The 23,493-nt window shown below is 38.7% G+C and overlaps 2 protein-coding genes across 4 annotated transcripts in view; one reads left to right on the forward strand and one right to left on the reverse strand.

Moving 5' to 3' along the window:
• b3gat1a (beta-1,3-glucuronyltransferase 1 (glucuronosyltransferase P) a) overlaps positions 1–13,415 on the forward strand; it is a 139,589-nt gene extending 126,174 nt beyond the window's left edge. For all 3 annotated transcript variants that reach the window (XM_047390609.1, XM_047390611.1, XM_047390610.1), the window contains 3 exons: positions 4,727–5,023; positions 8,519–8,626; positions 9,390–13,415. In XM_047390609.1, the coding sequence (XP_047246565.1) occupies positions 4,727–5,023; positions 8,519–8,605 (384 nt within the window). In that variant the 3' untranslated portion in view covers positions 8,606–8,626; positions 9,390–13,415. The remainder of the gene's footprint in view (positions 1–4,726; positions 5,024–8,518; positions 8,627–9,389) is intronic.
• Positions 13,416–14,518: 1,103 nt separating this feature from the next.
• Positions 14,519–23,493, reverse strand: part of LOC124883499 (beta-galactosidase-1-like protein 2) — a 56,237-nt gene continuing 47,262 nt past the window's right edge. The window contains exons 13-19 of the mRNA XM_047390608.1: positions 23,117–23,263; positions 22,809–22,880; positions 22,393–22,471; positions 22,190–22,277; positions 16,426–16,540; positions 15,742–15,858; positions 14,519–15,429 (exon numbers count right to left, since the gene is read on the reverse strand). Coding sequence (XP_047246564.1) covers positions 15,343–15,429; positions 15,742–15,858; positions 16,426–16,540; positions 22,190–22,277; positions 22,393–22,471; positions 22,809–22,880; positions 23,117–23,263 — 705 coding nt within the window. The 3' untranslated portion in view covers positions 14,519–15,342. The remainder of the gene's footprint in view (positions 15,430–15,741; positions 15,859–16,425; positions 16,541–22,189; positions 22,278–22,392; positions 22,472–22,808; positions 22,881–23,116; positions 23,264–23,493) is intronic.

The following is a 23,493-nucleotide window of genomic DNA, read 5'->3' on the forward strand; positions in this document are numbered from 1 at the left end:
CCGACCTTCCAATCTGCCAACCTTCATGACACAAATGGAATGCAAACGTAGCAGTAGACCAGGCCATAGACCGGCCTATGCACCAGGAAATCACTGGCCTCACACAAACAGGCAGAGGTGGACTTGGATAGGGAGCAGCACCAAAGAGATGGTCTAAAGCCACCAAGAAGATGAGGAAATATCTCGTAATCTCTGAAGTTGCCAAAATAGATGAGGAACGTTTCAAGATCACAGCTATGAGCAAGCAACAGCAAGGCAGATGGAATAAGTGACCAATAGGATCATCACTATTCCTCCCTTGCTGCAAGACAACTTTGTCTCAGTGAAGGTCCAGGTGGCAGCATGACAGGGTCCTGTGCAAGTTAGTGGAGATCCTGGAGCCCCTCAAACCGGGAAGCTAACAGGAACAACCTACCCGCAGTCCAGAAGTGGATCCAGTTTACCAAGCCAGGGACAAAACTGAAGCTCTGCACCAAGACAGAATGGTCCCTGCTGTCACAAGGAGGCAAGCGGCGGTTGGCAGCTGACCTTGACTGCCAGCGGAAGTTCCCTGCAGAGGTCAACATGACAGCCCTGCACCCAGACATTCTGCTCTGGTCAGCACCTGCCAGAGCGGTCATAATGGTAGAACTGACAGTCCCATTGGAAAAACACATTGAACCCATCAACAATGCTCTCACAAGCTGGGTGGAAAGCATTCACATGCCCAGTGGAGGTTGGGAAAGGAAGGATCCTAGGCAGACGTCCCTACCGTGGCTTCTCCACCTTAATGGCGGGAAACATTGATGAAGGGTGGCCCCTGGCTGATGACCCTGCAGCCTGCACAGTGCAGCATCATTGATGAGGCAGGCAGAAATGCCAAGCAGGCATCACCACCTGTGCTTACTGCATACCTGATGTATTGCCTTTTAGTTCTTGAACAAATGTTTTTGGTTGTCTGTCTTCAGTGGCTTTTCTCAACAAAATGTCCTGAAACAACATATATATATTTTTTTATAGTTAAAACCGAGTTTGTTTTTATCTCTGGCCCTCTTGCTTTGAGCCATTATTATAGTTGGTATAAAACAGGGTTTAACTATTTCCAAACAAATTGTTTATCAAGTTCAAGTTCGTCTTTATCATCTTATTTTAGTGACAAGTGCGCTTAGCTTGACTTTCTGTGTATTCCCTAAAAAATCTAGATCCTTACTTTAACACTGACATTTCCAAAAAGACTGTGACTGTTTCCAAATCCAGCATGATGGTAAAGCTCAGCCCCCTTCATGTTATCTGCTTAAAGTTTTAATCTTTCTTGCTCTCTTGCAGTATTAATGAACCACTCACAATGATACTGAAATTGGGTAATCTTTAGTCTTATTCTTGCAGTAACAGCTTTCGCACTGATTGTTGTTGTCATAAAAACCTTTTAGCACTTTTAGTTGGTGCTTTCACTGATCGGAAAATGATTGGATTTTTGAGTTTTAGCCGATTCTGGTCATCAGACATTCTTTGATAAAAATACTGACCAGTTCAGGGATGCTTTTTAAATTGACAGAGTGCTTTACTAAAAAAATCTAACAAAGTTTAACAAAGTGGCATATGAGTCAGAAGTTAAATAAATAAATATTTTAGAAACAAAAGAAAAGTCAGAGAAACCTTTGTACAAATCCAATGTTTGGACTAAGAAAAACTAGACTTCTCAATCTAGAGTAGTGTACAGGTCCTTCTCAAAATATTAGCATATTGTGATAAAGTTCATTATTTTCCATAATGTCATGATGAAAATTTAACATTCATATATTTTAGATTCATTGCACATTAACTGAAATATTTCAGGTCTGTTATTGTCTTAATACGGATGATTTTGGCATACAGCTCATGAAAACCCAAAATTCCTATCTCACAAAATTAGCATATCATTAAAAGGGTCTCTAAACGAGCTATGAACCTAATCATCTGAATCAACGAGGTAACTCTAAACACCTGCAAAAGATTCCTGAGGCCTTTAAAACTCCCAGCCTGGTTCATCACTCAAAACCCCAATCATGGGTAAGACTGCCGACCTGACTGCTGTCCAGAAGGCCACTATTGACACCCTCAAGCAAGAGGGTAAGACACAGAAAGACATTTCTGAACGAATAGGCTGTTCCCAGAGTGCTGTATCAAGGCACCTCAATGGGAAGTCTGTGGGAAGGAAAAAGTGTGGCAGAAAACGCTGCACAACGAGATGAGGTGACCGGACCCTGAGGAAGATTGTGGAGAAGAGCCGATTCCAGACCTTGGGGGACCTGCGGAAGCAGTGGACTGAGTCTGGAGTAGAAACATCCAGAGCCACCGTGCACAGGTGTGTGCAGGAAATGGGCTACAGGTGTCGCATTCCCCAGGTCAAGCCACGTTTGAACCACAAACAGCGGCAGAAGCGCCTGACCTGGGCTACAGAGAAGCAGCACTGGACTGTTGCTCAGTGGTCCAAAGTAATTTTTTTGGATGAAAGCAAATTCTGCATGTCATTCGGAAATCAAGGTGCCAGAGTCTGGAGGAAGACTGGGGAGAAGGAAATGCCAAAATGCCAGAAGTCCAGTGTCAAGTACCCACAGTCAGTGATGGTCTGGGGTGCCGTGTCAGCTGCTGGTGTTGGTCCTCTGTGTTTTATCAAGGGCAGGGTCAATGCAGCTAGCTATGAGGAGATTGTGGAGCACTTCATGCTTCCATCTGCTGAAAAGCTTTATGGAGATGAAGATTTCATTTTTCAGCACGACCTGGCACCTGCTCACAGTGCCAAAACCACTGGTAAATGGTTTACTGACCATGGTATCACTGTGCTCAATTGGCCTGCCAACTCTCCTGACCTGAACCCCATAGAGAATCTGTGGGATATTGTGAAGAGAACGTTGAGAGACTCAAGACCCAACACTCTGGATGAGCTAAAGGCCGCTATCGAAGCATCCTGGGCCTCCATAAGACCTCACCAGTGCCACAGGCTGATTGCCTCCATGCCACGCCGCATTGAAGCAGTCATTTCTGCCAAAAGATTCCCGACCAAGTATTGAGTGCATAACTGTACATGATTATTTGAAGGTTGACGTTTTTTGCATTAAAAACACTTTTCTTTTATTGGTCGGATGAAATATGCTAATTGTGTGAGATAGGAATTTTGGGTTTTCATGAGCTGTATGCCAAAATCATCCGTATTAAGACAATAAAAGACCTGAAATATTTCAGTTAGTGTGCAATGAATCTAAAATATATGAATGTTAAATTTTCATCATGACATTATGGAAAATAATGAACTTTATCACAATATGCTAATATTTTGAGAAGGACCTGTATATGGAAGTTTTCATTTTTTCCTAAGCATCCTTAAGGAGTGAACAATCGATGAGAACATTTGTTTTTTATGTGTCTTTTCAACCAAAGAACAGAACTGCATCTCTGCAGGCCCCTCACAAATTGGAGCAGGAAACTGATCTTAATTCCCGAGGCTGGAATGAATTCGCAAAACTGGAGCAATACCACAGTAGAAACTGTGTACAAACCCATCATATTCACATGAATGAGGCTGGGGAAACTTGGTTGCATTTTCATTTGCTTGGCTGCCAGCAGAAGAGGGGATTTGTGTCGTTTCACTCCGGCTGGTATTCCCTCCAGAAGAAGCAGGCAGAACACTCATTTTCACATTTCCAGTGTTGAGGGTAGAGTGACAAACCTCTTGACACTGCCTGCAAGGGGCCTGATTTGTTGTTTCCTCTTGTTAGAAGCCATATACATATCTGCAAGAGTAAATCAGCAGGTGACTGTGTAGCCAGACGATAGACGGATTTACTCGCTGCCAAAGAACGTTCATCCTGTGCGTAGCTAACAAAGGACGCTGGAGACAAAAAATACTAGAAGTGTGATGAGAGAGAATATTGGATGGAAAATGTGACCAATGGTATAGAATGTTTTGGCCTAACCATACACATAGACACACATACAAACCCAGTACTTCTTTAGTGTCATCATTACCACCAAGAGCTTACTAAAACAGACTCATCTAGTTGTTTTACCCTGGAGCTCACATCCACAAATCTTCCAAAGTTTGCTGCTGCTTCATAATGTTCAGACTCTGGTCCCCCTAAATCACCTGACCTGATCACTCAGCGGAAATGTAAAAGGCAGGCACTGCATCCGAAGCACTTGAGAGGCATCATTATTTCTGCTGGATTGAGTTTGACTAAATGCCTCTGCAATTTCTAAATCCTCTTTGTCCCTCATTATAAAAATGCACCTTTCAATATAGCCACAGCTTTTTGTGAGTATGGCAAAGACCCACGGAGCAACAAACGAGAGGGCGGCAAAACAGTTTGATCGTAGAAGATTAAAGGACATAAAGGGAGGAAAAAAGGAGGATGGTGCCGCTCTACCTTAAAGAATCTTTTCAGCCAACCAGAAGGCAGGGCCATTTTCTCTAATAGCTCAGCTCCTTTAAAGCCTCCTAGCTCTGCCCGTGTTTACTCCCTTTTAAGTTGGCTGCGCCTCATTATCTTATTGTAGGGCAGCACCCGGAACAGTGTGTCAGCTGCACTGGTACAGCAACACAGTCAATATTCACCATCTTTCAGAATGACTCATCTCTGTCTATGCTCTGCTGCAGTGCTGCTGGCTGAGGCTAAACTACTGTCACTTTGTCATGTGTGCTCCTTCAGATCGCTAATTTGCTCTCTGTCTATCTCCCTTACTTTTCTAATTTCCTTTCTCCTCCGGCTAGATGAGATCGACTCGGAAAGTTTCGGTGTGGCCTGTGGCCTTTGTGGGCGGCCTGCGCTACGAGTCCCCCAAGGTAAATGCAGCTGGAAAGGTCTATGGCTGGAAGGCAGTGTTTGACCCCCACCGGCCCTTTGCCATCGACATGGCTGGCTTTGCCATCAACCTGAAGCTCATCCTCTCCAAGCCACAGGCATACTTTAAGCTCCGTGGAGTAAAGGGAGGCTACCAGGAGAGTAGTTTGCTCCGAGAACTTGTAACACTCAGTGACCTGGAGCCTAAAGCTGCCAACTGCACTAAGGTAACATCATTTTGTTTCTGTGATCATGAATGTTCAGCTATTTGGCTTCACTGTGTTTATAAGTTGGGATCCCTTTATTTTTCCTATTTTACTTCTTATGTTCACTGCTTTCTTTAACATAAAACATTCATCTAATTTTGAAGGTGGGTGAATGTAGATTTAAATCTGCAGAAAATAGAAATGTAAAAACAAGTAAAAGTGTCATTCACTGAGTGAATATATCAAAACAACATCCAGGTGTTTGTATTGAAACATCTCAGTTGTTTCAAACATTTCTTCAACATTAAAACCCTTAACTGACTACGCAGTGTAATGCACAAATTAAAACCCAGCCATGTTGATGGCTGCAGACGAGTCGCTAACGAATGCAGGTGTGCTAACGGTGCTGAATGCAGGAGTTGTGGCCGTAGATCTGAGGCTGACAAAAATTCTCTTCAGCCTTGACAAAAAGCTTGTGCTTAACCAGGTCAGTACATACACACACTCAGAAGAATGTATTAATGGCTGGGCCCATGTTTCCTCTGACTGCAGCCTGTTTAAGCTGTCTACATATTCGACTGAACATTCTTAGGGAAAAGAAAAAAACAACTCTGAAATGTTTATTTTCTACCTACTGTATTTATGAATTGTGTCTATATCTATCTTTCCACCTTTCTTTCTTTTCTCTATCTGTAGGTATTTAATTACCAAGCTCAGTCTTATAGATCCAGGGGGATAATTTCACCTCCGACAACCAAGCCAAGTCAAAACCTTTTATTCGGTGGTGACCGGACTTTAGCTGCGTGTCGGTGGCAAGGCATGAAACACTTGGGCTATTTTGTGTACTTCTACAGTACCTTCGCCATATGTACCACGAGTAGGAGAGTTAGCCCTGCTGCTACTTGCAGGAAAGGAAGTGCAGCCATCAAAACTAAATTTGGCGCTTTTTAAAACCGCAGGTATCATTGCCTGCTTTCTAGGTTTTAGCGGCATGTTTTTCTCTCCGCTGTCAGGAGCTTGTGTTCACCTGTGCACGTAACTCAATCCGTCAGCGACACAGAGTATGAGGAATGTGTTTTTGTCCAGCTTTTCTCAAGTTTGGCCATAGAAAGTAGAGTAGTGACGATGTATTCCAGCCGCTGGTCTTGCGCTTTCTATCAGCCATGCTTTGTTGATGGTACCGGCGGCTACTGACGTCATAACGCTGTTGTGCGACTCCCTCAGTTCATGTCCCATGAAAAATCGCCCACTCTTCAACTCCCTCGGTGTCCCCAGCACAGATTGCTACATCTAGTTTTAGCAAATTCTGAAGAAGTAAATGTAGAAGCTTGCATGCCACCAGTGTCATTACAATTTGATAATGATTCATTGTTAACCATGACCAATGACACATACAGGATAAATACTTGTATTAAGCTTAAGACTTTTTCAGACTATTTAAAATAAACTAACAAAAAACATGATTTAATATGGTAGGGAACATTAATAGAAAAAAAATGTTGAACATTTGGAGTCTAACACTTAGCCCAGTCTTTCAAAGAGTGAGAATTCAAAAATTATGATCTAAGAGTCCTAAAATGTGTTTTTCTATTTGAAAAACACATTTTCCAGGCTTTTTTTCCTGAAAGTTATCCTTCAAAATTAATTAATTTAACTAAAGGAATAGCAGTGTATGATGCCAAAATACACTTTTCTTGCAGCAAGAGAGGACACTATAAATATGTGTGTGATTCTCATTATTAAAATAGGAGAATTTTGCAAGGCTAAATTTTAGTTTTTAAAATTCTGTTTTTCAACAGAAAATTTCTGTTTGTGGCCTTTTTGATGATGCGCATAATAAAAATAAATATATATATATATATATATATATATATATTTTCAACTTGAGTTATTGAGTAGCTTCTTTCAGCTTTAAAGAGGAAGCACAAGCTTTCCTCAAACACACAAATAACAACATGATGATTGTTAAAAATAAGGCTGACAATTTAACCTCAATACAGCCTAATTGCAATGGTGCAATATGATGTTTGTATGTGAGTTTTGCAGTTTTCCCAAAGAGTTCTGAAATAATTTTAAATGAATTAAGAAAGTTGACATTTTATGGAAATAAATGATACATATGAGATCATATGGTACTATTGGTACAGAATTTCTTCAAATAACCTATTTTCCAAAGCAGACACATTAGGCTGACATGATTGCTGATTTAAAATGAGAGGTTTGATTTACATCCCTATATAACATAACCTTTGCTTGTTTTAGAAATCCTAATTTTTAATTTGTCACTCAACAAGCAAAAATCAAACCTTTCTGTCTCGTATTGAGTCTGCCAGTAGTCCAGTACACCTGAACTTACACTTGACAAGAGATTCATTTTAATTTCTTTAGAGAAATTCCATTAAACTCGGTTTTAATAAGATTAAATTGTTAAAAAAAAAATTTCTTGTAATTATATTTAAAACACAGCCAACTTTATTCTCATAAGCTCTGCGGATGCACCAAGAGTGGTTGGTGTGGCTGTTGGTCTGGGTCACCTTGGTAAGCTTCTCTCTGGGCAAAGAGGAGTCAACTAGAGGCCTATCCTCATTACAAGCACCCATACACACACAAAGATGGAGGGGAGAAGAAAATAAAAGAAGGGGAAGGGGAAGGAAAAGGACGAACTGTCAGCCAGGTTTTTATCCTGCTCCCCTCCTGCCATTCACAGCCCTAAATGAAAAGAGGGGATTTAGAAAACTGCTCACGGAACTAAATTGGACTCAGTGAAGGAGGCAGAGACGTCACACTGATTACAGATGAGTGTAGGAGATGGACAAAAGGGATGGTAAAGATGGAGTTGGGGTGGGGGGGATTAAGTCGTGTATGTGCATCTGTTTTTCTTATAATCTTCCATTTCAGATGCGAGCGCCACTGTAACCCTCCTCGCCACTACACCTGAGCAGAGTGGGAGTGGGCTCCTGGCATGGCTCATGCATATTTCATGACTGCTGCCAAGGCGAGATGAAAGGAGGAAGGGTACCGACACAAAGGAGAGAAGAGGGAAATGAGCTTGACACTTTGAGTTTGTTCCCCCCGCCTCTAGTGTATGTTTTTTCCTCTAGGGCAAAAGCAAGCCAGCATAAACACTTTAGATGATGTAATGGCACAAAAACGTATAGAGAAGAACTGGGGAGAACAGTAGCACTGCAACAAAGGGAAAACTTTGTACAATAAATAATTTAGAACTGTCAATCACTTGAAGGAAGCAATTATTCTGTGGTCAGAAGAGGACGAGATGAAAAAAGGCTGTGCTAAATTTATAAGAAAACTCTTTTCCTCCTTTCCCTCTGCTCTAATGCAGGGTTCACGCTCAAGTAGCTCTTCACACATAGATGGGCCTTGTGTTGGTGAACCACAGGCTGGAGCTGTTTCCAGAATTGTCTGTATTTGAAGAACATGAGGCTGAATGAGTGCATTAAGGGAACAGCATTTTACTAATGTTTCTGCTGTTTGTGTTTCCATGCTGCTTTTTACTAGATACTCGTTTGGCACACAAGAACAGAGAAACCCATCCTTGTAAACGAGGGGAAGAAAGGATTCACGGATCCAAACATGGAGATTTGATTGTACCTTCCTTAAACTCTGGTAAATATTGAGCTCATGTAATGAATCTACTGGTGGGATTATTATCACTTTGTCTCATCAGTCCCCAAAAAAGTACTCCCCCCCTTAAAGATTTCATCTGTTATTTTTTGGTCACATCTTAATGTTTCTATCATTGAATTGAATCAGATTTCAATATCAGACACAGATAACCTCAGCAAGTACAGTATGTCAAGTATTTGTTTCTTCAGTTGTGGAAGATGGCTGTCACTGTGGCTCTCTGTAAGCCCAAAGTCTCAGAAATGGCTTTGTAACTTTTTTTAAGTCAAGTCAAGTTTATTTATATAGCGCTTTTCAGCAACAAGGCACTCAAAGCGCTTTTAGACTAATAGATATCAATGACTAAACTTAAGATTGTGTTCCTTTTTTAGATATTTTAGCCTACTTCATGGTGTCAGACAGGTTCTATTTAAGTGATTCTCTTGATTGTACAGGCAGTAATCAGGCCTGTGTGTGGCTAGTGAAATTCAACTCAGCTTTTTGTAATTTTGATAATCTGAAACATTTAAATGTGACAAAAAAGTAAAAAACAGAAAACCGTCTCATAAAGGGGTAAACACTCCTTCACAGCACATCAGCAACATAAAAAAGAACATGCATTTTGATCATTTTTGATAGTGTGTTGCAATTTTAATAGCATTTTATTAAGGTGCAATTACATCAGCTTCTCTCTGTAAAGGGGTAATGGAGTTAGGTTGAACTTTAATACGCCTTCTCAGCCAATCCTTATTGTTTTGTATTGCAGGTGGTTGGCCTTGCATCTATAGTGGGGGGAAGCAGTCAAGTTTTTACAGAACTGCAACCAGTACTGAAGTCTTAATCCTAAGGAAAGAAAATGAAGGAGTATGACAGCGGTAAAAAATCTGACATTTTTCAAAGGTGGACCAAAAACATGTCAAATATATCATATCAAAGCACAGCAGAGATAGAAGCAGCAGCCGTTCTTCGAGTGCTGCTGAAGAGCAAAGGAGACGGATAACTGTCGAGATTAACATGGACGGAAATGACCTGCACCTTCTCTGAGGGGGGTAAAGACAGCACAATATGACAAGCATATAGCCAGCAGATTGGACAAAAACAAGCAGGTTTAAAAAAAACTATCCTTCATCTTCGAATAAAAAAGCAAAGGATCTGAGACAAATGGACCAGGATCTGCACATTGCACACAAAAGGAGCTTCAGGATGTGGTACACATCATCAGTGCTGGATTTAAAAAAAATGTTGTTCACTCACAGCAAGGAAGGAATGTTCTTCTAATAACTCCAAATGTTTGCTGTAATTTAATTTAACTAGTTTAGGGGTTCTATGAACATTTTGATCTGTTAGTTCAACTGTACGGACTCATGCCTTCATTTACTGTTGGGTTGTCATTGTCAATTTTACATCATCTTTAAAACTCATACATCTACAGCAAGCCATCCATACACTTACAGAGAAACTCAACCTGGGTTTTAAAACGGAGAAACATAAAAATCAAATATTTATCACTCCTTTTAGCACTTAAATGGGCCTTTGGGGCTTTTCTTTTGAGGCAGGGTTTATACATATTAAACAAAATGAGAAAAATCAAAGGACACAGGGAACATTTTGATAAATGCACTGGAATCATTGTACTTATGTGTAAATGCAAAACTATTAAATTCTTGAAACTGAAACACAACAAAGCTCAGTTACTGTCTACATTCATCTTAAAGGAGGACTGGTGGAATGTCTGAGATTTTATTAAGAGAACGTTTAGTTTGTGGCACCTTCGAAAACAAGAACCTTTAATTCAAGATCAGATTCACAAATATTGAGTCCTACAGAGGCTCAAAAGTGCCATATTGAAATTAATTCGTTTGAAATGGAAAGAAATAATACCTTGTTAAATACATAATTAATAAAACATGTGATTTTGTGCTGAAGTGCAACATAAGTTTTGTTTATCTGTCAGCTTGCCCATCAGTCCGGGGAAGGAGCTGGCGGGGATGTTGAAGATGACTGGTTTGTCCTGTAGGGAATTATTCAGGCTAACATGTGGGCTCTCCTTGGTTAGATATTCATCTCATTCCTACAAATCATGATGAATTTCCTCATTTAAGTGCATGACTTTCAGACTAGCATTTTTGAACATAAACAAAAGATCTCTCACAGGAGAAAATAGATTAAAAACATGTGGGAACAACTTTTACACATTAAACAGGATAATACCATCATAGCAGAACCTTTATCTTTTGCATATGTGTTGAGCATTTGATTATTCTTAGGTTACAACTTTGCCAGGATAAATGCTACAGCAACACCACCAGAAATAGGGTTGATGTTTGAGAGCTTTTTTAAGCAGTGGCCAGATAAGAGTCTCTAATGTTTTTGGGGTAATAGGATTTCAGGAGTTTGAAATGGCTGAAATAAATTTTTTTTTCTAATTATGCTTCTTATTTTTTTTTTTGTTAAACAACCTTATATATACCTCTGGAAGTTCATGTTATCAATTGTTAGCTATTTATCAATAGATTGATCTGATTCAGTATACATGCTTTTGAAGCCCTTGCTAAATGTTGTGTCAGTGATTTTGAAATACTGCACCTGTTCTAATTTTTCTAGCCTAAATATGGGATCCTGGTAACATTTTAAAATGGGGCCAGGAGGGAATGACAGATATTCAAAATGGGGCTCTACTAACAGACAGAAAAGCATATAAACATAAAAATAATAAAATAAATGTCGCTACTCATCAAAAATGGTCTTTGGCTAAATAAAATCAATCCACCACTAAAGTCTGATTGGTAACCACTGTGACAATTCAGCTCCTACAATACACTGCAGCACATGAAATATGGAACAAAATTTCAAATGGATAAATTATATGAATATTTTTGAATACATTTTTCATAATTACCAAAATGCTCCTTTTTATTTTGACAATTATGACTCCTTTCGGGTAAGCACTGTTAAACGTCTGTATTTATTTATTTATTTATTTATTTGGTGGCACTTTTGACCCTCTATAGTCTAAATCCTGATGTTCACTATCATTTACATTCTTTCAGGTAAACAAGGGTTTCGCTTAATTAATACTTTATATTGTCTGGGCATAATGAGTTTGGATCAGATATTGGTTAAATGTCATTAACTACGTATAAAAATTAATAATAATTAAAGCAGCATCAGATACTGAGTCCAAAACATTTTTTTAAAAAGCATAAACATTAATGCATGGCCCTGAAAATGTGATATATGTACATTTTAGGTGTACATTCAGCTCTGAAGTCACTGTAGGCAAAATGAAAAGCACAACAAAAATAAACCTTTTTTTTTGTCTGGTTGCAATGTGGACCCAGTATCTTTAGTACAGCTTGTGGTATCTGATGCATTTTTATGTAGCTTCATGTTGAACATTAACTGGACCACCAAGGAGACTATCTGCAGCCGTAACGATAGACATCAATAGTAATCATGCAGTATAGCTGATCATTTTTACAAAGTTATTTCACACCTCATAATATAATGGAATCTCTCCTCAGCTTGACAGATCATCCATCTGCAATACCCAGTGGTGGTCCTTATCTATCGCTGTCCCACTGCAGAAGCTGGAGATAATTTAAACACTGAGCCTCGGTGCTATTGCCTGACTCCATCTGTGCAGCCCCCTAACCTATAAGACAGAATGCAATTTTAACTGCTGCACAATAAAAAAATATTACCAAGATGTTATACTTAAGCTTAGTCAGAGAATCCAGGTTATTATCCATTTTACTTGGTACTGATTAGACATTCATGCAGAAAAATGGCTGTATCTCTAACTGCAATGGGCTGCTTTCATTGACCGCATGATGCTACACCGCACAGGTATTAGCCATGAAGATCACCAGCCACCCTCCAGTTATTTATTGAGTGTCAAAATTTTATATATTTATTTATATATTTATTTCAAGTTTGGATGTGCAATTAAAAATCACAGCAGTTGATGTTTTTTATCCAGCTGCTCTCTAGAAAAGCATGCTCACACACAGCATACATGGATTATTATGTAGATCGGTAACAGGACGGGGCACTGTTAGGCATGTTCTACCTGAGTAGAACATGCCTAATGAAAGAATCCACCTAGAATATTTGACACTAAAAACAATTTTCGTAGTCTGACGTGCAGAGAATCTATACAAAATAACAACAAGTGGTTCTACGTTTCTCCCAACCTGTATACCTTTCAGGGGACACTAAATACTGTTCTTTCTGAATGTTGCTTTTGTCAAGGTGCAGGCTGACTAATGGTACTGCAGTGTACCGATCGGCATGTGGTCGGGCTGGTTGAATACAATTATGTGATGTAATTGTGTGTGTTGTGTCCTAGAGCAGCAGAACAATTCAAAGGGCTTTGCCTCGAACACGATGTTGCAAAATCTCTTCATATAATCTTTTTTTAAACAGACACTGCATAAAGCAATAGTTTACCTAACCAGCATTCCCACATCAAACACTGACATCTCTAAGGCACAATACACTTTAAACATAGTCCTTTTATCATCTCCACTGTCATCATTCGTTCTCATTCACTTTTATGCATGTGATTCTTAAGGTTGTTTATTTGTCACAGCAGCTCTCTCAGAAAAATGTTAGTTGAATCAAGAGAAATAAATAACTGAGAAGAACCTTCTGTAGCCCAGAGTGTTGTTTCCAGAGGATGATTTGTTTTTTTTTTTAACCACACTGTATGTATTTCTGTTTCAGGAGTCGATCCCTTTGGGATGCAGGTTTGAAAAGGATTACCAAAATAAAGGCACATTGACCGTCATTTGATAGTATGAACTGTGGTTTTGTACAACACCAAGATAGCAGATCTGAATTGTGTCATCTAGGTTTTTGCTTTTTATTACATATTAATAACTAAAATGTTACTTTTTTTTGCATTTCTTTGCTCAATGCAAATATAAAATATGCTATAGGTAATAAGAGTGGATTCCAAATATATTCATTACTTTTGAACCTTTTCCATATTTTGTCCTATTACAACCACAAACTTCCACATTTTTTACTGGGATTTTATGTGATAGACTGACACTGTGCACATTTGTGAAGTGAAAGAAAAATCCAGCTGTTGAAGGCCTCAGTGGTTTGTTAGAGAACATTAATGAACAAACAGCATCATGAAGACCAAGGAAGAAGGCAGACAGAACAGGAATAAAGTTGTGGAGAAGTTTAAAGCAGAGTTAAAGCAGCTTATAAAATCTTATTACTAGCTTTGGACATCTCACAGAGCTCTGTTCAATCTGTCATTTCAAAATGGCAAGAGTATGACACAACTACAAACCAGCTAAGAATTGGCCCATCCTGTTCTAAACCGACTGGCCTGGCGAAGGAGAGTATTGATCAGAGAAGCTTTTAAGAGGCCCATGGTGTCCCCAAGAGCCACAGCTCAGGTGGGACAATATGTCTACAGTACAACTATTAGACTTATAAGGCACACAAAGCCATATGTGTTTGCAGTTTGCCATAAACCTTGTAGGGGCCAAAGCAAACATCTGTTTAGTGAGACGAGTCAAAACTTTTACTTTCTGACCTAGATTCAAATTGCTTTGTTTGTTGGGGAGAAACTAATACTTCACATCGCCCAGGACACAGGACCCCTTACAGGTGAAGCACTGGCTACACTATGCTGTGGAGATTATCTTTCGCAGGGACAGAGGATTTGATCTAAATTAATGTGAAAATGATTGAAGATAAATACAGGACAAGGTGATGGTTAAAAAAAAATATTTATGCATTAGGATGGCATAGTCAAAGTCAGGATCTAAATCCAATTGAATATCTGAGGTAAGACTTGAAAACTGACGTATGCAGATGTATCCATCCAACCTGCCTGAGCTATTTTACAAAGAACAGGCAAAATATTCAGTCTCTAAATTAACTTTACAATTTAATAACTTACCCTATAAGGTTTTGCAGCTACAAAGTATTGACTCAGAGTGGTTGAATACAAATACATGACACATTTCACATCATTATTGGTAAAAAAAAAAACTGTCTTGAAAAAGCATTATTTGTTTTCTTCTACTTTACAACTACTATGCACTACTGTTATCAAATAATATCCCAACAAAATACATTGAAAATTGCGGTTGTAAAAAGTAAAAAAGCTTCAGGGGTATGAATAATTTTGCAAAGCACTGTAAAGTAGTCAATAAGGTGTGAATCAGCTAGATATCTAAAGGGCCTTTTAGCCTTAAACAACTGCAGCAACAATATTTGACGAAACAAATATCCTGGTGAAAGGTTAACAAAAGATGATCTTCAAAGCGATTCTGTAACCTTGATTTCTCTGCAGAGGCTTTCAAAGCATCATCAGAGGAAGAGGCAGGAAGGGCTGGAGAGAAATACACTGCTCACAAGCTTCCCTGGCCTTGGTTACAAGCAAAGGTCAAACCAGAATTTATATATATTTGTTTTCAACAAAGAGTGAATGGTACCTATAAATTAAATATAATCAGAATAATTTTCACTCAGTCTTTGTGAGCATTTATGTAAGATAAAGGTAAAATAGTTTAAGGAATATTCAACAATATGCCATGAATATGATTAAGGAGACAAAATAGGAAAGTCAATTCAAAGTCTTCTTGACACCTGAGCGCTGCTAATCAGGGCAGGCAGTCCAGATCCATGTAAACATGGCCAACAGCAGTCATATCTGCTTAGCTGATGCACCCTCTACTGTCCTCTTATCCTCACTGGACATCAACAGTCATGCCGTAGTCAGGGCTGCTGGTAAACTGGACTTTACCATCTGCTTCCTGCTCTTCGAACACCATGACCTAAGACAGCATAGGGAAAAGCAGCTCAGCCAGGGTCATGAAAGGACAATGAAAGTGGGTGGTTTACTGTTAATGCATGCACACTCTCAAAAAAGTATTATAAGAGAAGAAGGGCAAACACTGGGAAACAGTACCAGATGCTGAAGGCATTTATGAGAAATTAAACAGTAAAATAAACTTTTTGATCCCCAACATACATGGAAGGGCTGGAAACTGTGTAAACTGTCAAGTATGAAACTAATAAGACAAACATACTTTTTTCATAACTTGCTACATATAATGTAGTATGTGGGTGTAAATTAGACACAGTACCTGGTTGTCACCTCTGTGAAGCCAGGGCCCTGGGACATAAAGAGTTTGCTGCGGTCCTATGGACCAGTATCGCCCCAAATTCCTGCCATTTATAAACACAACCCCTTTGGTCCATCCCTGTGAACAGAGGTTACAAATCAGAATGCCAGACAACAACAGTCCAAAGGTTTTTCTTTATTATGTCTCACATACTTTGTTTTTTTCTTTCTGAGCTACTACTAACCAATCTTACATTCAAAGAAACATTGCAGGTATTTTAGAACCCATGAGAGATTATGTTTCTAAAAGTGAAACATCAGAACCAATTTGTGTGAAGTCTCCGAAATCCCTTAAAGAGTAAAGCAAGATTTTTATGTAAATGAACTCAGCAAGGTAACTCTAACATTTCTCTAGATTCTAAATGTAGTAATGAAATACAACATCACAGGACTGAATTGTAATCCAGTCTTTTTCTAGTGGAGGCAAATCTTTATATGCTAACATACTAACATACAGTATATATCCATGTAGATATGAAGAAGACAGCAATTGAGTGTTCTGTACCGTTTCAAACATGTATCTGACTGTTCAACTAAGTAGGTTCTGCTACTTACTGCTCCTTTTTGGGCTGAGACAAGGAAATAAAAACAAGACTTTCTGGTAGGTTTTGACCAGTTATATTTTTGTCTCCAAGCCCCTACTTACAGGAAGTTTGATGAAGGTGTCTTTAGGAGAGCTGTTCACGTAAAGTTTGGCCTTGAAAAAGGCCGGAAAGGAGGGTCGCCGCTGCATAGACACCCAGTGGCTTGAACTCTGAAGCCTGTAGAGGGGAAAATGTTTGCATGTTTTGGTGTATTCTCTTGCAAATATGCCTAAATAATTTGACAATTTTTAGTATTATACGGTTGGTTGTGAGGCAGTCGGATATTCTGTCATTTAATAGAATATTTATTGACCTGTGGTGAATGCCAAATGAAAGTTTTGGAATGGATGGCAGGGAAAGTATTCCTATTCACAAACACTATAGATTATGTCTCGCCTCTAAGCAAATTCAATAGGCTGTCATAATGGAAATTCAACAGTTTTTCCTCAGGTAGAAATTTCTAGTGTTTGATTATAAGGGGCTTCAAACCTTGACATTTTTAGAATGATACTGACACACACACACACACACATCTATGCAGTAGCAGACTGTTCTACTAGCTTTAAATACACAATTTAGGAAAAAAACATATTGTGATTATTGTTATTATTATCCAAGCAATATTAAATTAAACATTCTGAGGTAACAAAATACTCATGTGAATGGTGTGGTAATGTATAGAGGAGCAATGTGTTATTGCAATACTGAAACAATAATGACGGAATAAGACTTGAGCCTTGTGGTGCAATTATTCCTGCAAAATACACCTAAAAGGTTCAACTCTAATGTTTCTAAATATTAATATTACTAGGTGTAATGATTGTTGTGAGATGTGAATAGCTCCCTGACATTCTCAACAACTGCAGAAAAAGACATATTTAGAACCTGTGTGGCTAAACAAACATATATTTAGCTTAAATGTAAATTAACCAGACATGTGCTTTAGGGAGTGCCTTTATAAGGCCTGGCTTGCAGGGCAAAAAAACAGGAAATAACATATTCACATGGCAGAAGTGCTCCCTTATGATACCCTCCAAATTCTTGTGGGAGTGCTCAAATGATAAAACAAAAGTGCTCTCCATATACCAGTCTGAAGACAACATCTGAGGGAGGAACATGTTCACATATTCCCTGGATGACTCTAAAAGGATCGTCCAACAAACCACCCTCAGATACTGTTTGATAAAGCAACAACAGATGAGCTGTTAATCCAAATTTTTGAAATCTTGCTTTGAATATTAAAGCAGATATTAAAGTTAAAAAGTTTACTTTTATTGCCATTTTTGTTTTACCAGTTTCCATTACTTCATCTTGGGTTTGTCATTTTAATGTGTCTTGAAAATCTGACATAGCTGTACAGTTAAGTATGAAAAACAATTATGCTATTCTATATGGTAAAAAACAATAAATGAACTTTTGTACACAACAAAGTGAAACATAATCAGTCTAAAATATATTAAATATGTGCAATAATGTACAAAAGGTTCACAGAGAGGGTGTGAGAAATCCCTGTTCCTGCATCAGCTCTATAATTCTTCCTACACTGTTGGCAGGGATGCTCCAATGACACATTCAGGTCCCCTCCCTATCCTCTGCAGGGACCACTATATTGCAGCTTGAGTTCCACCGTGAGATGTTTCGTGCCGGCACACTCTCCACTATCTCTCTGCATTCTGTTGTGAGAATGTGCTCCATGCAGTGATACTTGTTTCTTTTTCATCATTTGTTAGATATGAATTACCCGTGATTGGCAACTGAGATTAAACAACAGCATAAGCAGGATCCGTCTTACGACTTAATGATGACAAGCCCGTCACTTTTGCAAGGTTACAAAAATGGAAAAACAAGGCTGTACAATTATACATCAATTGACATGTTGTATTTCATTCGCATGTGTTTATTACATTCGAAAATGTAGCAATAAATCAACCAGGGGATAAAATTATTCAATTTACCCTTAATCGGCTCTGATTGGTAATCAGCAGATCAAAAATATGATTTTCTATCCGTTTCCTAAAATGCATCCAAAACGAACTCCCATCATATTCAGTCTATAATCGCATCAAGCAACAAATAAAAAAAGCCAGGCACACAAGTTTCATGCAGATGTGGGAATCTACCATTTCATTCGTTTTCAGTTTGATGCAAAACTTCTACCTTTATTGAAGAACCTGCAATGTATTTTTTAAATATTTTATGTGTCACAATCCTTAGGAAAGAAAATTGAATCAGTCAGAATCTGAATTGGCAGTTCAAACGTTAAAAAACCGGGAACTTGGTATTGCCAAGAAAATATCTAAACAGTATGATGGCTGCACAGTGCCATAGTGTTTATGGTTGCATATAATTGTTTCAGTCATCTTCCTGATGTCTGGCTTGATTTCTTTTTTTTTTTCATCATGATGTCACATAAGGATGCAGTGTGTCTGAGGGGCCTTGAAACACAGCAACAGGTTTGCCCCCAGGTAACTCAAATGTTGTGATTTAACCCATCAGAAATGTACATTGCCAAGATATCATCATGTGGGCTTTGAACAATTGTTTAAAGCATTATAATCTTACTGCATATAAACTTCTGACTGAAGAAAGTAACAAACTATCTAAAAAAAAACCTCACACTATTCTGGCATTTAGCAAATAGATGTAATTCTGATAGTCCTCATTGGCCCTAAACAGAAGTTGTTTGATTTGGGGTTTTTTTGTACAATTTACAACCACAATTCCAATGAAGTTGGGTTCTTGAGTAAAAGGTAAATAAAACACAGTACAATGATTTGCAAATCCAGTCCAACCTATATGCAGTTAAATATACAACAAAGACAAGATATTTAATGTTCAAACTAATAAACTTTAATGTTTATTTGCAAATATGCACTCATTTTGAATTTGATGCTTGCAACACATTCCAACAAAGCTTGGGCACGAGCATGTTTACCACTGTGTTACATCACAGTAAGGAAACAAATTGATAAAGTTTTTTTTAAAGATGTTTCTAGCAGCAATAGTGCCCTATATTTTTGTTATTTTTTGCACTTCATAATGTGCCACACATTTTCAATGAGAGACAGGTCTGGACTGCAGGCAGGCCAGTCTAGTACCCATGCTCTTTTACTACAAAGCCACGCTGTTGAAACAAGTGCAGAATGTGGCTTGGCATTGTCTTGCTGAAATAAGCAGGGACTTCCCTGAAAAAGACATTGCTTAAATAGCAGGATATGTTGCTCCAAAACCTGAATGTACCTTTCAGCATTAATGGTGCTTTCGTAGACATACAAGTTACCCATGCCATAGGCACTAACAATACCGCCACAGATGCTGGCTTTAAACTTTTTGATCTGATAACAATCCGTATAGTCCTTTTCTTCTTTGGCCTGGGGGACACAACGTTCGTGATTTCCAAAAACAATTTGAAATGTGGACATGTCAGACCACAGCATACTTTCAGCTTTGTGTCCTTCCATCTCAGATGAGTTCGGGCCAAGAGAAGCTGGCTGCATTTCTTGGGTGTTGTCGATATATGGCATTCACTTTGCAGGGTAGAGATTGAGCTTTCACTAGTAGATGTAGAGACGACCTGTGTTAACTGACCATGGTTTTCCAAGGTGTTCCTAAGCCCACGTGGTAATATCCGTTACAAAATGATTCATTTTTAATGCAGTGCCTCCTGACAGATCAAAAGTCACGGGCATTCAATGTTGGTTTTTAGCCATGGTGTTTACGTCCAGAGATTTCTCCAGATTCCCTGAATCTTTTGATGATATTATGGACTGTAAATGATGAAATCCCTAAATTCCTTGCAATTGTACGCTGAGAAATGTTCTTTAACTCTTGGATTATTCGCTGATGCAGTTGTTCACAATGTGGTGAACCTCACCCCGTCCTTGCTTTTGAAAAAATGAGCCTTTTGGGGATGCACCTTTGATATCCAATCATGACACTCACCTGTTTCCCTATTAACCTTTTGTTGGACCACTTGTTTGCTGAATATTGGACCATTTGCACGTTGCTGGACGCCACTATGCCTTTCCAACGTCATCGGCCATTTTGTACCGCGGACCAGCAACTGAAGCACATCAATTTCTGGAGAAATTGTGGATTTCATTTATTCTCCTTCATTGGCCAACAAAAAATTCATGAACGAGGTTTCTGGAATGAGAAGGCCAGAAATTTCACTTTGCCGATCGAAGACGTGAGTTTAACACGTAACCAAAACCACGGAGTTTCAAGGAGACGCAACATTCCCTCCTTGCTTGGTTCTAGTCGACTGCTGACGGTCAGATCATATTTTTCCTTTTTGCCAAGGAGGACAAAGGACGAAGATTGACCGCTCTTCCTGAAGTTAACTGTGGACGCACATTAACTTCCAACTTTCACCTTCCTCCTCTCTCCCTCTGCTCAGAAGGAAGACTCCAACAAAGTAAAACCTATCTTTTTTTATTTTTCCTTTATTTCATTATTAAGGATAGCATGGGCAGAATAGAGTAGGAAATTTGAGTGCGATTAGAGTCGCCATTTAGAGTCTAATGTGTTCTGATTTGTATATGTATGCCATTGTTTTGAAACTTACTGGTACTTTCGGAGACCGCCGTGTCTCGCAAGTGTGTCTGAACCACGCGAACACCTGCGCGCAGGTGCGCTGTGAAACTGAGCTGTTATAATAACCTCATGGTGAAATTCACCATTTTCTTTGTCTTCAACTTTACTGCTTGCTGCCAAAAGTTTTATAACTCTTTGTGTGCTCACTCCCGCCCAGAGTTGGGGGATGTTTTATGACTGTGCATTTTACTGAGCCACACTTTCTGGCGGGCTGCGCTCCCAAAGCTTCGTTCAACACCATATTCCCTTGTCATATTATCACTTTGGCCATAACTGCTGGTTGATTCCATACACACTCACTGCTGTTTTGCTTTATTTTGTTTAGTTAGATATTTTACCCCCTTTTTGTGTAGAACTTTGCATGTTTGATTAGGTGAAGATTATTAAATCGGAAGAACGAATTGTATCAGGCTGTGATTTAATAAATATTCACATAGATAAAGAGATGGCGTTTTGTGTTTATTTTGTGCAAGAGTAATTCGTCAGTCAAAATAAGGTTAAAAGTTCCCCACGTTTTGGTAGAAACGGTTGATTAAACAGTGACATCTCTGGTAATAGTTATCAATTATTACCGAGTATTTAACGGTTGTAATTATCAAAGGCGTTGAGCCACAATTACAACACCAGAAGACATCCCTGGTCTTCAATTCATAAATGAGGATTTTGGTTGAGAAATAAATGTTGTCAAATTATGATTGTTAATTATAATTCTTGATAAATATTAATTAATCGATAATCATAATTCCAACACTGTTCACCTGTGGAATGTTCCAAACAGGTTTTCTTTCAGCATTCCTCAACTTTCCCAGTGTTTTGTTGCCCCTGTTCCAGACTTTTTAGAACGTGATGCAAGCATCAAACTCAAAATGAGTGAATATTTGCAAAAAACAATAATGTTTATCAGTATGAAAATTAAATATCTTGTCTTTGTAATGTATTCAACTGAATATAGCTTAAATTGGATTTGCAAATCATTGTATTCTGCTTTTATTTCCATTTTACACAATGTTCCAATTTTGTTGGAGCTGGGGTTGTATTTAAATATCTGGTTGCACCTGTAAACAAAAATGGATTTTGGAATGTGTTTTATTATCAGAGTTTTGCCATCTTGTTGTAATCAATTGGAGACTAAATGTGGAGACAAAATGTGCAGTGATGAATAAAATGTAGCAGGTGTAGCAATAAAGAAACCAAAATATGAGGAGAAATGGGTAATTAAAAGACACAAACCTGTTTACAAAGCCTGGCTTCATATCCAGGCTGTGAATAATGAAGCCTTGCAGGATGTGCGAATTTAACTCAACATCGCCAACGAGACCTGCAAATTTGAGTCAATGCAGTTTTCAGTTTCTTTAGACTGTGATGTGCAGTTAATTATTTTCTGGCAAATATTCTGCTTTCACTTGAATATTAGCTTTTAAATATGTTTGTACCTTTGCGTTGCTCATCTAGAGTTGTCCCATAATTCACCCTTCCACAGTTCTCCACCAGCAAACTCAGAGTTCTGCTTCCCTTGAGCATAAAAAGATATATAAAACATGAGCTGGATTCAAGGAAACTGCAGTAGTTTACAAAAAAACTGAAAAATAAAGTAAACAGGGCAGTTCTTATGAAATTTTAAGTAAGTTCATTCTAAGAAAGGCTGCAGATTTTGTCCATTTCTTTTTCAAAATAAACACTTGGAAGATTTGCGGCTGGCTTCACACTTGCACTTTGCTGTCGAAAAAAAAACATCTTTCAGCATCCCCTGAAGCTTTCACATGCTGCAGGTTGTTAAATATTTAAAACTTTATCTCTTTCAAACAGCACACTGGATCTACAATATATACAGGACACAAAAGCTTAGTACCTTCCCATCAGGTAGTACAATTTCTTGCACAGTATAGTCCAAAACACCAACAAAATGTTTGTCCACAAAAACCTAGAAAAATGGGGGGGGGGGACACAAGGGGCTATATGTCACACATTAAAAGCAAATGTGCAGAAAGCACACTCATATGAAGAACTGCAAAATAAAACTATTACTTCAACTAGGATGAAAATCTACTAGAACACTAATCACTCTACCAAGTATGACTGCAGATTCCTCTGCACAAGTGCTCTAATAAACAAGTGTAAAATGTAAGATAGTGAATTTATTGGATCGACTGTTCTCACCAGTGCTCTGTCTCTGATGTTGTTCTTTGAGTTAAAAGTTCCTCCACTGGTGATGGCCGTCTCATACAGCGTGTAGCCATACGACTGTCCATTATTGTTGTTGACGGGGAGGTTCTCCATGTTCACTGGCCTTTCAGATTTAAAAGGCTGCAGAGTATGCAAAAACAGAGCCATGCAGTCAAACAAGCAGTACACAAAACACCTCTTGAGATCAACTTCAATGAGCTCCAGGAGTTCTTGTTCGGAGAGATTTACACATGGTTTAAAGTGTCTGCTTGCATTTTGCTCTTATTAAAACAGAAATCAATCTCAGTGCATGTGTTGTCATTTTCCTCTTTGCAGCATGTCTTGTTCTGAAGTGATGGCTTTACTGAAAC

The sequence above is a fragment of the Girardinichthys multiradiatus genome, chromosome 18 (assembly GCF_021462225.1).
Source record: "Girardinichthys multiradiatus isolate DD_20200921_A chromosome 18, DD_fGirMul_XY1, whole genome shotgun sequence".
Classification (NCBI taxonomy): Eukaryota; Metazoa; Chordata; class Actinopteri; order Cyprinodontiformes; family Goodeidae; genus Girardinichthys; species Girardinichthys multiradiatus.